At 45.5% G+C, this 15,787-nt stretch overlaps 1 protein-coding gene across 1 annotated transcript in view; it reads right to left on the bottom strand.

Annotated features, from left to right (window-relative positions):
* The window catches only part of MYO18B (myosin XVIIIB), a 270,882-nt gene that overhangs the window by 187,136 nt on the left and 67,959 nt on the right, over positions 1-15,787 (bottom strand). Inside the window, exons 13-17 of the mRNA XM_011374654.2 lie at positions 11,598-11,771; positions 8,441-8,531; positions 6,242-6,434; positions 2,769-2,849; positions 611-758 (exon numbers count right to left, since the gene is read on the bottom strand). Of these exons, the coding sequence (XP_011372956.1) occupies positions 611-758; positions 2,769-2,849; positions 6,242-6,434; positions 8,441-8,531; positions 11,598-11,771 (687 nt within the window). The remainder of the gene's footprint in view (positions 1-610; positions 759-2,768; positions 2,850-6,241; positions 6,435-8,440; positions 8,532-11,597; positions 11,772-15,787) is intronic.

Raw genomic sequence — 15,787 nt, forward strand, 5'->3', positions numbered from 1 at the left:
CACCGAGCCCAGCGGACAGCAGCACTGAGAGATATCATACGTCTTCCTCCAACTCTTCTCCAGTTTTTCACAAACCACTCCCATCAGATGTTCACCCAGAACACACCATTGAAATTGCACTTGTCTCAGTCACCGATGACCTCCACCTGGCCAAATCAATGGCCATTCCTCAGTCACACCTCACGTGCTCTCTCAGCAGCATTTAATTGGGTCAGTTCACATTCTCCTAGATTACCTCCTACCTCCCTGGCCACTCCTCCTCAGTCTCTTTTGTGGTCATTTGCCTTGTCCCTGGTCCCTTGACACTGAAATGTCCCAGGGCTGAATCCTTGGCCATCTTCTCTGCCAACCCTCATTCCCTTAGTGACCTCAACCTCGTGGGGGCCACACGAGGCTGGTTTACCACTATATAGCATACCACTCAGCATATGGTAACTGCTCAACACATTTGTTGGGTACATGAATGAATGAACACATGAATGAATGAAAGCACACACCAGCCCACACACAGACATTTCTGCACTCAGATCCCATCCTGTGCGGGCCTCGTCAAGGACGGATTCCAGCTCTCGGGCTGGACTCAGCACCCTTCCCCGCCTCATTCTCCTACCTTCGGCCCCAGGCCCTTTCTTCTCGAAGGCTGCACAGAGACGCTCGAGCACCACGCTGTCACTGGAGCCCTCCACCTGGACCTCCTCGTCCAGAACCCAGAAAAGGCCCCCGGCGTCCTCAGCACCTCCTCCAGCTGATAAGCGGACCTGGCGGGAGATCCAGGATACACTGAAGGGCTCTGACCCCCAACGGACAACAGTCCTGGGCTTCTCTTCCCACCTATGGAAGTCGGGGGATCTGAGCCCCAGCCATCAGGACTTAGACAGACTGGCCAGATCCATGCTCCTACTCACCCCCACATTCCCACTCACCCCAGACTCTCAGGGTTGAAACCGCAAAACTTGACCAGCCTCTCAGTTCCAAGGGGTCTGAGTCCTGCCTCTGTCCTCACTTCCTGTGTGACTGGGCAACTGCGCTTCTCTGAGTCTCATTTCCTCTTATGTGCAATGGAGACTGGCAATACCTACCTCAGAGGGCTGTGTGAGGATTTCACAAGGGAAAGCACTGTGTAAATGACACACTTCTGGGTACAAACAGGTGGCTGTGTGTATTTGTGCACAGCCAGACATGAAAGAACTCATTCCATCAGCATCACTTCCTCTTAGAGGTCTTTGAACTTTTTTTAAACTAAAATCTTGAGGGAAAGAAAAAATGTCCGAATAATGTTTCAGAGGAGAAGGTGAACTTGGTTCAACAGCACAGACATGGAATTTTAAATGCAGCTCCAAGCTTCAAAGACCATCTAAGCCACGCTGTAATTTTGCACATGGGAAACTGGGAAAGGCCCTGGAGGTTAGAGGGCTTATCTGAGGGCCCATGATGAGTTGGAATAACCAATAATAACACTCAGTGGTTATGAAGGAAATGTGACGTGTAGAGTGACCAACTTCCCTTGATGACAGGGACTGAGGGGCTTCCCAGAGTGTGGAGACTTCAGCAAACCCCTGACAAACAAGAACAGTTGGCCACCCTAATGCGGAATATTGGTCCATACTCTTCAGAGGCCCAGAGAAGAAAAGGGACATGTCCAGGGTCACATGGAAAGACATGGGCAGAACTGGAAGTGGATCCCAGGCATCTTGACCCTTCACCTTGGCCCTCTTTATTGGGGTCGAAATTGACAGGCAGCCCGTCCACAGAAGGCAGCTATTCCTAGCCACTGCTCAACATCTGGGGATACCATGCCTCTTTCCTCCTCACACTGCCTGGGTCATCTCTTCAGGACTGTAAGGAAGTATGACAGGGAGAGGGAACCAGCCTGAAAGGTGCCAACAAGATGCATAGGAAGGTGATGGCTGGCAGGTCTCACAGATGAAGGAGCTTTGCAGGGGCAAGTATAGCCCACAGTGAGCCACAAGAAGCCTTAGAAACCACCCCTGGCTGACAGGAGACAAGAAATGAGGAAAAGGGCAGCCTGTGCTATCAAATGGCAGGAGAAATGTGGCCTGCAGGTCATCTACTATGTGCCAAGCACCCTACCAGATGTTTTCCATGTCAAATCTCATCGACATTCGTGACAACCTCAGGGGATAGAAAGCTGAGGCTTAGAGAGGAGAAGTGACATGCCGAAGGTCACCAAGGTTGGACCCAAGCCTTGCAAGTCGAGTAAAATGGTTTAGGGCGGTTCTGGGAAGGGGTTGACCAGAGGTGCAGGTCCCGGGTCAGCAAAGTGGGTTCTCAGGGTGGGGAAAGTAAAGTAAAGACTCAGCTATCCCCCAAAATAAAGTCTGTCTGCCTCCAAGGGAGGTCAGGGGCCCGGATCCAAGGTTATCCCATCCCCAGTGGCCCTATTCTCTCCGTCTCTGCTGGGCACAGCACTTTCATCTCAACATCCGATCTTTCCAGGCAAGAGCAGCTGGAAGCCACTGGTCGAGAACTCGGGACCACAGGCTCCCGGGTGTGAGTGCATTCTAAGACACAGACTCAAATGTAATGCAGAGGGTAGTTCTCACCCTAAGGAGATCTGGATATTCATTGCCCAGGTCACATCTCAGACCAATCGACACAGAATTTGAGAGTACATCCCAGATGTCAGTGTTTTTAGCAGTCCCTTGGTGATTCCAGGTGCAGAAAGCATTGACAGCTAGTAGCGTGAAGGCTCCATTTTGCTAATATTTCAATAAAAAGGCTTTATGGTTTGCTGAGGCCTCTGTTACCTGGGAGGGATTCTGATCCACGAGGGCCACCGTGGTCCCCGGGGAAGGCTCTGGGAGGTCAAACTGCACAGGAAGACCTTCCTGGAAAATCACAGAAATTCAGAGTTAGTTCTTTCTGTGAACTGAACAGGGTCGAAAACTTCTGGAGGAGGAAAGAGAAGTGAGGACTTTTCTTACCCCTTGGACTTTTTTAATTATTATTTTTAATTGTGGTAAAATATATATAACATAAAATTTACCGTTTTAACCATTTTTAAGAGTATAGTTCAGTGGCATTAAGAAATCACACTTAATTCCCCATCTTCCTCCTCCCCAAGCCCCTGACAACTACCATCTACTTTCTCACTCTCTGAATTTGATCTGTAAGTATCTCACATGAGTGGACTCATACCGTATTTGTCCTTTTGTGACTGGCTTATTGCACTTAGCATAATGTCTTCAAGGTTCATCCATGCTGTAGCATGCGTCAGAATGTACTTACTTTTTATAGTTGAATAATATTCCATTGTATGGATAGACCATATTTGTTTATGCATTCATCCACTGATGTACACTTGGGTCCCTTGCACCTTTTGGTTATTGTGAATAATGTTGCGTGGGTGTACAAATAGCTCGTGAAGAGCTTGCTTTCTGTTCTTTTGGTTAGATATCCAGAAGTGGAATTACTGTATAATATAGTAATTCTATTCTGAATTTTTGAGAAAACACCATCCTGTTTTCCATAGCAGCTGCACCATCTTATATTCCTACCGCCAGCCATGCATAAGGTTTCCAATTACTCCACATCATCACTTACACTTCTTATCTTCTGGGTTTTTTTTTAATAACAACCATTCCAATGGTATAAAGTACTATCTCAAATGGTTTTGATTTGCATTTCCCTAAATTAGCGACATTGAGTATCTTTTCATGTGCTTATTGGTCATTTGTATATCTTTTTTGGAGAAATATCTATTCAAGTCCTTTCCCCATTTTTTAATCAAGTTGTTTGCTTGTTCGTCTGTTTATCATCACCCTTTAGCCTTTGAATAAGAAGAAAGGTTGTAGATCAACATTCTAATAACATCCTGAGGTTGTTCAACCTGTAAGGTTGTCAGTAATCATGATGAGAGCTTTAACAGAAACTGATAATTCCGTCTAAACTTTTCTAATATTTACTGAGTATCTAGTGCGTCTGAGTGCTAGAGGGGGCAAGCATAAACTATGGGTGATATCTGTTGCCATATAAAGATAGCCAGATCTAGACACTATGCACAAAGATGTTCATCACAGTGTTGTTTATAAGAGCTTCATCATGGAAATCACCCAGATGTCCAAAGGAGAGTTGAGATAGACTCAGACCTCACCATTGAAATGCATGGTTACTAAGAGTTGTAAATGGAGTGAGGAAATGTGAATAACATAATGCTGTGAGGAAAACAGCAGATGCAAAATTGGGTACATAGGAGTTATCCGATATCTGTAGAGAAGACAAGATATAAAAAATGACTGCTGTAAAATATGGACAGCAGTAACAGTGGTTGCCTCTGGGTGGTGGGGATTAGAAGACTGTGTTTTCTGCTTTTTCACACTTACATTCACTTTCCAATTTTTTAATTAAAAATAAATGCATTACTTTGACCATCAGAAATAGGTGAAATATTATGGAAAAAAATGATAGCTGCTGCCATATATCGAATACCTGATAGATGAGGCACTTTCTATTCAATTTCATTAAATGCTCAAAAACAGCCACTTCAGGAAGTGTGGTAAAACATTATTATAAAAATAAACCCCAGTCTCTCTCCATCCCTGTACCACACTCTTTGCACAGAGATATTGCAGTTTCTCCCATAGAGAAGTAGGACCTATTTCCCCATCCCTTGAGTCAGAGTTCAGCCCTGGACTTGCTGTGACCAACCGAATACAGCAGAAGTGACACTGCCATTTCCAAGTCTAGGTCTCAAGGGGCCCTTCACACTTCCGCTAGCTCTCTTGGAACCCTGCCAGGGCCATGAGAACAGCCTGGGCTAACCTGCTGGAGAAATGGACATTCCTGGAGTGCAGGTGAGTCATCCCAGCCATGGCCTGCCTGGATCAGCTCACAGCCAGCTGACCCCCAGACACTTGAAAGAGCCAGCCAAGACCATCAGAGCCACCTACCTAACCCGCATCTGACCACAGGCACAAGCGCTCTCCCAGCCAAGATCAAAAGAACTGCCCAGGCAACTCAGAGATTGATAAGTAATAACAAAATACTATTTTTAAAGCTGCTGTGTTTGGAGTAGTTTATTAGGTAGCATTATTGTAGTGAATGGTAACTGATGTATGAGTATTACTACTTCTATTTTACATGTGAAGAAATCGAGGATCAGAGAGGGTGAGTGACTTTCCTAAAGCCAAACAGCTAATAAGTGACAGAGTTAGAGTCAAACCCCAAGTCCCATCAATGTCATTTCTTTGAGCTTTATCCATGATGATGTATTCATGTTTACTGTTGTGCAGGACTGCAACCAAAGAAATGACTATAATGTCAATACCCATTATATATTGAAAAATGATTTGGTCATTTCTAATATTTTGCCATTAGCACTTGCTGGAGTCAAAGGGGTCCTCTTCAAGGAGGAAGGAGGGTGCAAATACCTGGAGTACTGGCAATGTTCTACTTTTCGCCTGGGTGGTAAATGCATGAATTTGTTCATTTGGAGAAATTCATTGAGCTGCACACTTCTGATTGATGCTTTTTTCTTGTGTACATTTTATATTTCAATTTAAACTTTTTTTTTTTTAGGCGAGGCAACCCATGGTTGACCTCACAGATCTCAAAGACCTTGTCAGCTTACAATCCCTTATTTTTAATTTTTTAATTTTTTTTTACACCTAGGTGGTCTCCCATCCAAGTACTAACCAGTCCCACCTCTGCTTAGCTTCCGAAATCAGATGGGATCAGGCTTGTTCAGGGTGGCATGTCCGTAGACAGCTTAAACTTTTTTTGAAACAAGAAAAGAAGGGGCTGGCAGGGACATGGCTGTACATGGTTCCTGGTTCCTACACATAGTTTCTTCGGGGTGCCTTCTAGAAGGGGAATTGCATCTTCTGCTTTGCCCCATTAAGATCGACATGCAAACCCAGTGTTTTCACCCAACTACACAGCATGGAGGGCTTTCCACGTCGGGGAAGATGCAAGCTAACTGTTAGGGGAGGTTTTAGCTTCATTGAGGTGGGAAAGGAGGAACAGGTCATTTCAAAGAAGGGTAGCAAGGCCTGGGAAGCCCCATGTTCCCTGGTGTTTATGGACAGTAGTGTACAGGGGGCCATGGATGGAGGCTGGGGAACAGAGGGAGATGGAGAGCCAGGTCTGGAGTTGGGGTTTTGTTCGGTGGCGGGCCGAACAGGATGAAGCCAAAGGTTACTGGGAGACTGGACTCCTACGCCATCTGGCCTCCCACCCTCCACTGAGTCCTGGTGAAGTCCCCTCCCCAACCTGGCAATACCTCCTGGTGTCTCTCCAGCGAGGAGACGAAGGTCCGCTGGTAGAAAAGCAGCTGCAAGCGCTCGTGAGTGTAATTGTGGCACAGCTCCTCAAAGGTGGCGGCCCGGTCCTTGCCCTGGTGCCGGGGGTTTTGAAAGCCCGGAGAGTCCACCACCATAATGGAGGCCATGGAGAGATGATGGGAGGAGAAGGATCTGGGGAGAGAGGGGACAGGTCCTGAGACTACATGGCATCTTAGAGCCCTGGTGGTCCAGGCTTCGCATTCCCCTGCCACAGAGATGGAGAAACTGAGGCAGCATGCTGGGTGAGTTTGGAGATCCAGCAGATCCACTTTCAAAACCAGGCTCACCAGTTAACCTGGGGTAACCAAGGGTAAGTTTATTAACCTCTCTGAGCATGGATTTACCCAACTGTCAAATGATGAGGGTTATCCCAGGGACTGCGATAAGAATCAAAGGAATTCAAGTACAGCAAGCGCCTCCCATGGATACAGACTTCAGGGCGTTCTCGCCCCACCAGGCCCAGAGTGGAGAAGTGACTTGTTTAAGGTGACATGGCATACTGGCTATAAAGTTAAGACAGAGCCTTCTTTCCTTTGTTAGTGATACATTGCAATAGAAAAACAATTTTGTTCGGTGCCTCAGTTTACAAAGTTTTTTCAAGCCATCATCTACTTGGATCCTCTCAATGAATCTATTAAAGTGGACAGAGGAGAGATTATTCACATCCAATGCAGAAGTTAAGGGACTTACGAGAAAGTCACATGCGGGCTTCAACCCTTGCTCTGCAATGGAGGGGCTATGTGTCTTGGGAGATTTGCCCAATTTCTCTGAGCCAGCCATGAAAAGCTTAGTGATGGAGCCGAACCGAGAGGACTGTTGGGGGAGTTGGATGTGATAAGGCATCCATAGCTCTGAACACAAGTTTGGCCACATGGAAAGTGCTCTGTAAATGCTATCTGCTGTTAATATCATTAACATGATCATCACACGCTTTGAAGGGCCCTTAGTTTAAACCTTAGCTCTTCCCAGTTACTGGCCCTAGTTTTCCATCTGTGTAATGGGGCCAATGAGATCAGCCAGTACATAGTCATGGGTGAAGAGTAAGTTAATGCTCAGAAAGTCAGAGGCCTACTAGGTGCTCCTAAATGGTGGTAGTGGTATCATTACCATGAACACACACATTTTACAGATGTGGCTCCAAGAACAAAACCATGAAGAAACTGCCCTCCACAGGCCGAGGCAGCTTCCTCTTCCTACAGTTCATATACCACCCCCGCCCCTGCCCCGTACTCCTTCCTCTAAGTGAAGATGAGCCCCTTGGTTTCTAGATAATGTGTTTGTGGTCTCAGATGGTAATCACTCCAGCAGTGAGAGAAGAGTGGATTCTGTGTCCCGGTGACATTGGAGAACCTGGCTGCTCTGTCGCTATGCACCAGCCTCATCCCCTTAACAGGATATCAGAAGCCTCATTACGCCTCTTGCTTTCACAGAAGAGGCAGGGGTTTGCCTGGGTTCTGGATCCACTCCACTAGAACTGGTTAACGATTTCCAAGGACGGGCTCAGAGCTCATTCATTACGATAGGAAACAGAGGCTCTGGTGCCTACAGCCCCACAGACACATTTCAGAGATGTATCCTGGCCCGTTCTGAAATTCTTCCTAGCCGTAAATTTGGGAAATAAATGGGTGAGAGCAATGTGATGTGTTATTCGAGGAAACCTGAAGGTGCGAGGAGGGAGTACAGCATTGTGTTTGCATCCCAGCTCTACTTCCCTGCCTTAGTGATGTCAACTGTACAATGGGCTAATTTGGACATTAAATGATATAAGGTGAATTAAACAATTAGTGCAGGCCATGGCCCTTCGTAGGTGTCCCTAAATCATTAGCTTTCATTATTGGTATATTATGATCATGACTAAGAAGATTTATTTAATCACATTATTTCTTTTTATCCTTGCAGTGACCATGAAGGGCAGAGCTATTTTACAAATGCAGAAGGAGAGATCAGAGAAGTGAACTGATTTGCCAATGTCACATAACCAGTGGGTGGCCAAGGTGAAATTTCAACCCAGTGCAATGTGGCTAGAAAACCCATCCTCCAGCTCAAAAAAAAACCACTCTGCCAATGTGCCCTGTGCTTAGGCTCCTTCATGCACCTGCAAAGAGGCCAGTTTCGTGTTTGGGAATGGCTGCAGTTACCTGTTGATGAGTGAGACCACAGTGGCAAAAAGCTCCTGGTACAGGCCCGAGGCCATCCCCTCCACACACTCCACACCTGTCATCTTGAGCCCTGGAGTGGAAAAGTAAAAGGGGTTGGCATCTTGTGGTCAGGACCTTGCTGAAGACACCGCTCCAGAGGCATCACTGTTGGCCTTAGACAATCCCCCTCCTTCACACACATACCCCCACTACTGAAATTACATACCCATGTTCTTAGGACCAAGTTCAAGTGTCTATCAGGACCTCCAGGGTCCTCCATAACTTGGACCCACATCCTCTCCATTATGCTCTCCTGCTCGTTCTTCAGAATTCAGCTCAATGATACCTCCTCTGGGAAGCCTGCCTTGACTACCACCACAATAGGCCAATTCCTAGTTCTACTTTGCTTCCTTTTTAAATTAATTTTATTGAGGTATCATTGACATACAAAAAGCTGTACCTATTTAATGTAAACATCCTGATGAGTTTGAGGATAAGTATATGTTACCATAAACATAATCATCACCTCTAAAAGTTTCCTCCCTCCCTCTTTGTGTGTGTGTGTATGATACAGTTAACATAAGATCCACTCTATAAAAATTTTAAGTATACAATACATCATTGTTAACTATAGCACTGTGCTATGTGGTAGACTTACTCGTCTACTGATCATCTCATCCATCTACTTATTCCTTGGCTCTCCAGGATTTATTCACTCTGTTTAAGTGCAACTGTGTACCCTCTGATCAATATCTCTCATTTCCCCCTCCTTCCAACCCCTGGTAACCATCATTCTACTTTCTACTTCTCTGACTTTGACTACTTTAGATTTCTGATACAAGTGGGATCGTGTAGTATATTATTCAAACGTGCCATTTGCTGCAACGTGGATGAACTTTGAGGACGTTATGCTAAGTGAAATAAGCCAGACACAGAAGGACAAATCTACCCTGCTTTCATAGCACTGGCCACAGCATATCTTTACTTGTGCGGTTATTTTATTAACCTGTGTCTCTCCCACCTGTGAACGAGAACGGTCTCTGAGTTTGCTGGCTCCCAGATCCCCAGTGCCTGACAAATAGTAAGTACTCTGTAAATGTTTGTTGTTCCCTCTTTCTGGAGGGAAATTTGGCTATTTTATGTCTGAAGCCATAAAATGTTCATGTACTTAGACTTAATAACTTCACTCTTAGGCTTTTAATCTAATGAAATATTCAGAGAAACAAAGATTTCTTAGTAGATATGTTCTCCCAATTGTTGACTAAATTGGCAAAAGGCACTTTTTCCAAACAATTTGAATATTCAACAACAGCTAATGAGTTAGATAATCTGTAGTCCATCCATACAAAGGAATGCTTAAAAGCAGGTATAGAAGACTATTGAATGAGATGGAAAAGTACCTACCTATAATATTAGGAGGAATAAAAAAGCTTAGAAAACTTATTACAGTTGTGGTCTCAATTGTGTTTACACACACACTTAGAGTTTCTGGTCCTATTAAAATAGCCAGCTTTGATTAGGGTGCCCTGAACAAAGTGGGGTGAGAAGTTGGGGTGGGCTGAGGAGGTGGGTGAGGATGCCAGATCACAAATTCTGATTCTTAGGTTTGGGTTCCACAGTTTCCAAATCTGCAGGCACTCCTGCCTGGAGAAATAGTCTTGCTTGTACATTCCAGGCAGCCGACTGTAGCCCCAAAGCATTTCCCATCCCTTCTTTAACCCTACCCCCAACCTGGACTGTTGCTAGGCAACCCACAGCATCCCAGCATCTCTACTAAATCTGCTAGTCCCTGCCTGCTTAACATCTACCCTGGAGACCTCAGCCTGAGAGGTTGACTCAGCCTCTCAAAGCAGTGTGTGCACATGTCTGTGCTTGCGTGTGTGTCTGTGCACATTTGTGTTGTGTATGTCTGTGTACATGTAAGTGGCATGTGTTTTAAACATGTTTGTGAATGCGTATGGTGTATATATCTGTACATATGTGTTGTGTGCTTGTGTGTGGTATTTGTGTCTGTGATATATGTACATAAATTTGTACATGTGCCTGTGCACATTTGTGTGGTATCTGCATATGTCTGTGAACATGTCTGTATATGTCTGTGCATGTGTGTGTAAATGCAGATGCAGTATGTGCCTGTGGACATGTGGTGTGTGCATGCATATGCGCACTATGTATCTGTGTGCATATGTGTGCTATGTGTGGTTGTGCACCTATATGCACATGTATAAGCATGCGGTGTGTGTGTGTGTGTGTGTGTGTGTGTGTGTGTGTGTGTGTGTGTGTATGTGTGTGTGTGTGTGTGCATGCGTGTGTGTGTGTGTGTGTGTGTGAGAAGAGGTGTAACTATAAGCGGACAACATCTCACACCTGGACCTAGAAGAAAAAATAAAAGGCCAGTGGAATCCAAGTGACATTAGCCATTTGTCCCTGGAAGCTGAAGTCCCTAGAAGGTGGAGCAGCTCTGACTACCCAAAGGGCCTCTAAGAGATAGGCATCAAAACTACAGTGCAAAGCGATGCTCCCCACTAACCCCAGACTCTGCGGTCTGAAGGAGAGCTGTTCTTAAAGAGTGCTCAGAGAACCCCGGCCTCCTAGGGGTCCCTCTGCTCTCACCTTCTGCAGCCAAAGCAGAGGCTGCAGACCTAACTTTATCAGGTGCAGCATAAAGCCCTCCTGCTCTTCCCCCACATCAGTTCAAGGCACCTCCATTCCTCCAGCTCAGGCCAAAATCCAAAAGCCATCCTGGTCTCTTATTTTCCTCCGGGGCCCGTGCTATTCTCTCTATTTGTAAACTGGACCGTGCATGTGTCTACCTCGTCTCATCTCGACTACCACTTCCCTTGTACAAACGGCATCATATTGCCAGGTAACTTTTATAAGGTTCCTAAGGGCTCTCCTTTCTCCCATTCATTCCCCAATCTTCCTCCCCAGCCTTCCTGGTGGAAGGCTGCCTGGGTTTCGGCAGCCTTCACGATCACTGGAGACAGCTAACTATTCGATCCAAAGCACCGTGCAAGTAGAAGCCACGTCCATGTCCATTTCTGCCCACAGTGGCTTTCCCTGCACCTAGAAGGTCTACATATAATAGACCCCCATTAAATCCTTGATGAATAGGTGAAAGGATGCTGGTGTCCCCAGAGAGGCAGCACTGCCATACCTGAGCTGGTCTCCTCGTCCACAAGGCCCCGTCGGCTCGGTCCACAGGTCACTTGCTCAATGATCTGTCGCAAGTGGTGCTTGAAGGTGGCTGTGTTCAGCTCCTCATACTCACAGCCCAGGGCCTCAGCTGCGTGGTTTGCCCACTCAAACCTCATGAACTGCTTCCGGCCCACTGTGTGAGAAATGTATGGCAGTGAGCTCCTGGGCATGGGGTGGGTAGGCACCCAAGAGGACCTGGGAGGATCTCACCACCTCCCACCCTGTAGGCTACCCATTCTCAGCAGAAGCCTGAACAATTGCCCAGGCCTGGGTTCCTGGCAGATGGCCCCTGGGCAGGTGTCAGTTCTCCCAGGAGACATGTTTACCCTATTTTCTTGCCATTTGCATTGCTCACTTTTTAAAAGCAATTCAAAATTTCATGAGGAATACTCTAAATATGGAATTGGGAAATGGTTGGTAAAAGTGTGATTTATCTGTCCATATATTCACTTATCAATTCATCCACCCATCTACAACCCCCTGCCACGCACCTACCTATCCATTCTACTACCTATGCAGCCACACATCCAACCATCTAACCAGCCCTACATTCATTCAATACATATTTACTGAGCTCCTACTAAGTGACGGTCACTGTGTTGGCCACTGAGAAGTCAACGATGAGCAAGACAGACAAGGCGCCTGTCCTCATGGCGTCTACTGAGAGGGTGAGACAATCAACAAGGAAGCAAATAAGTAAATAATTACAGGAGATAAAATTATAAAGTTATTTTTTTTCCTTTAAGGAGAAAAGAAAACAGGGCAATGAGATCAAGAGAAACTGAGAGAGTTGCTATAGATCTGTGATGGTCAGACAGGGCTTTCTCTGAAGATGTGATATGAGAACTGGGTTGTAAAAGGTGAGAAGAAGCTAGCCATATAAAGAGCCAGGAAGAGCTCTACAGGTGGATAGCAGGAAGAGGCAGTGCAAAAGCCTCGAGGCAGAAATGAGTGTGATGTATTAGAGAAACGCCAGGAAGGCCAGGTAGCTAGAATGCACAGAGGGGAGGGGAGTAACCAGATGAGGCTGAAGAAGCAATGAGGAGGAATGGACGGTTAGTTATAAGGCCGTTTTAGATCAGCAACGAAGACATTGTACAACATGAACAACGCTTACGGTCAAATGCTAAGTGAAAAGCGAACCAGAAAAACCACACCACGGTATGATATCAACTCTATATATCACTCTAAACCGCTATAAAAATAATAAAAAGAAAAAATAAAAACAAATAAAAAATATTAAAAAGAATGTACCTGCAAATATTAACAATTACAGTTGGGTAGGGGGATTTTGTATTTTACAAATTTTGCACAGTGGTTGTGTACTAATTTTGTAAACCAAACAAAAAAATACATGATTTATTAAAACAAATAACAGTGCTATCCTTCAATAATTTTTTCCCATATCTTATCTCCCCAAGAATGTGTTTCCTTCTTTGAAATAAGAACCACAGCTGCCAACAGAGATTTCTCAGTCTATCAGAAAGAGATCATGAGGGCCCAATTCTTCAAGCAGACTCCTTGAAGAATCTGCCAGGTTTAAGGCAAAATTGGAAACTTGGAAAAAACTGGGACTTCAACACCACCCATGGAGGAGGAGCTCTGGCCCCAGTCACTGAGTGGCCACAAATCGCCACTGCTCATTGAGGTCCTCCTGTTGCCAGTCACTCGGCACTGACCTTCATGAGGACATCGTTTTATGATCTCCACTTTACAGATTATTACCATTTTACAGATGATGAAACTGAGGTCCAGAGAGGCAACATGGCTAATAAAGAAAGTCCTGCTACTTTCAAAAATGTTGAAGAAGATGATAAAAATGGACCCCATCTGATTCCACATGTCATTTTTCTTCAGCTCTTAGCACCAACGAATCAGAAAGTCTACGCTACAACTCCTGGTGTGGCACATGGGAAAAGCTCAAGACATGTTAGTTGTATTTACTAATTATCATCATCATCATCATTATTAAATCTTCATAGGTGTCCTAGAAGGCAGTAATTCTGCTTTCATTCCCATTTTATAAGTGAGAAATCTGACTCAGAGAAGTCACCAGAAATCAGACTGATACTACGTGGAAGAATTACCATTTCCCCCAAATCAACCCTTCCAATACCACCTTTAGGAAATTTGCCCTATCCTTGTGACCCTAGATATGACTTTCTTTTAAATGGACTTACTTATCTTTTTCACTTAAATAAATATTTTGGGAAAGCACATGTTGTAGCACATCTCATTCATTAGGGGAGGTCAAGAAGATGTGACCACAGATTGAGTTGGGCCCAGGCAATCAGAGGCTCCTCGCTGCCCCCCTCCACCTCCCATCCCCGTCCTTGGAATATGCCTTCTGGCTGTTTCAAGGATGCAGCTTTGAGAGAGTAAGGTGTTGGTGAGACCATATGGACTGAATATGTGACTGAACCCCTTTAAGGCCTCTGCATAAACTCTTAAGATTCTGGCAGGCAGGTGCCATCTGAGGTCGCCCAAGACCAGCCTCACATGTAGGTACCCTAGCTTATTAAATCAGCCCCTCTACCATTCTGGAGTGTTCTGCTTCTTCTCTTCAGTCTCTCCCTGCCCTCTGTGTACAGGGACCAGTTTGTGAACCGACACCATTATCATTTGTTACGAACAGAAAGTAGAAATAAATACAACATGAGTACAGGAATATCATTAGAATCTAATTAGATACAGTTACCTGGGAGCCTGAAATCTGCTCTCTCTTTGTTAAAAAGGGGAATTAACAAGTATTAAGGAGAGGCATTAAAGGCTACTAGCCCTGAATGAGACTTTCTTCTTCCCATGCTGAGGGCTGAAAGTGAATTAAATAGGTGGTAACTGACTAGGGGGTGGTGTCCTGGCCTTCTCCTGCCCCAACAACCCTCCACTGCCATTCTCTAAAACAGACAGCTGCTGTGATCTTCTGTAGTCCCAAAGAGCTGAGAAGAAGCCATGAAGGGAGTTGACAATGGCTGTTTCTGAAAAAAGGAGCAGTGGATAGTCTTGGCCAGACTCTAAATCTGACTTGACTTAAGGAAAGGTGGGGGCCGGGGAGGGGGGGCAGTGATATTTCCAGTGCACTGAGCATCATCCTGCTGGGAAAGTCCGGAAGGCATATAGGGAGCTTTGTGAGAAAACGCATCTTCTGCTCCCAGCTCCCCAAAGACTGGTCAGTATGCAAAATCCAACCCACGGGTTCCTCTATCTTTGTTCAGACACAGTTTGGCTCTGTGATGGGCTTTCACAGACACGATCTAGGGATCTGCTGCTTCTTCTGCAAGCATCACGCGGGACATGTGATGTTGACCTACAGGAAACACTCCCTGGCACCTCCTCCCACCGTCAATCCTCCCCTAACTCACATATCCCCCAAAATCAGAATGCAAGTGCCCAACAGTATTAGAAAGGTGATTTTAATATCCTAACTTTAGCCAGAAGCACGTGCTGAATACCTGCCCCGTGCTAGGGGTTGCACTGAGCTCTGAATACCCCCTGCCTCATTTACTCCTCCCTGCAGCCCTGTGAGGTCAGTATTAACATTCTCAATTGACTTAGGAAAGAACAGAGCCTCAGAGAGGGAGACTTTCCAGGGTCATGCAGCTGGTAAGTGGCAGAGGCAGATTTGCACTCAGGCCTCCTGACTCCAGCACTCAGTTCCCTAACCATGGTGCTCTGCAGAGGGGCCTCCTCTCATAAAGAGGCATTGTTCTAAATCAGAGCCTAAACCGAAAAATCAAGTGTCCTTAAAATTACTCTTGAGAATGTCTGACGTTGCCTACAACATACAGTATGGTAGCACATTTCCACAAGCCCAACCCAACCAGCTTTTTCTCTAGTGGCACACCAGTGGAAATGAGGGGCTTGCCTTTAGGGGCCATGACATATGAAAAGTATGGTTGGATTTATATAAATACAGTTCATATATGGTAGGACCGCCCACCCTTGAATCTGTTCCATATTTTAAAATGATTTGCAAATAGCAATTCTATTACTATTCTTAGTGACAAATGGTCTATGCATCTCGCATGCCTGGAGGATGCACACACCTGAGTGTATCTATGTGGAGGGGGAGGATAGTTGTATGGCCTTGGCTGATTTTTCAAGTGTCTTGCAAGTTCTGTGCGCTGAGCGTTTTGGAGCCTGATTTTA

This window comes from Pteropus vampyrus, unplaced genomic scaffold (assembly GCF_000151845.1).
Source record: "Pteropus vampyrus isolate Shadow unplaced genomic scaffold, Pvam_2.0 Scaffold251, whole genome shotgun sequence".
Lineage (NCBI taxonomy): Eukaryota > Metazoa > Chordata > Mammalia > Chiroptera > Pteropodidae > Pteropus > Pteropus vampyrus.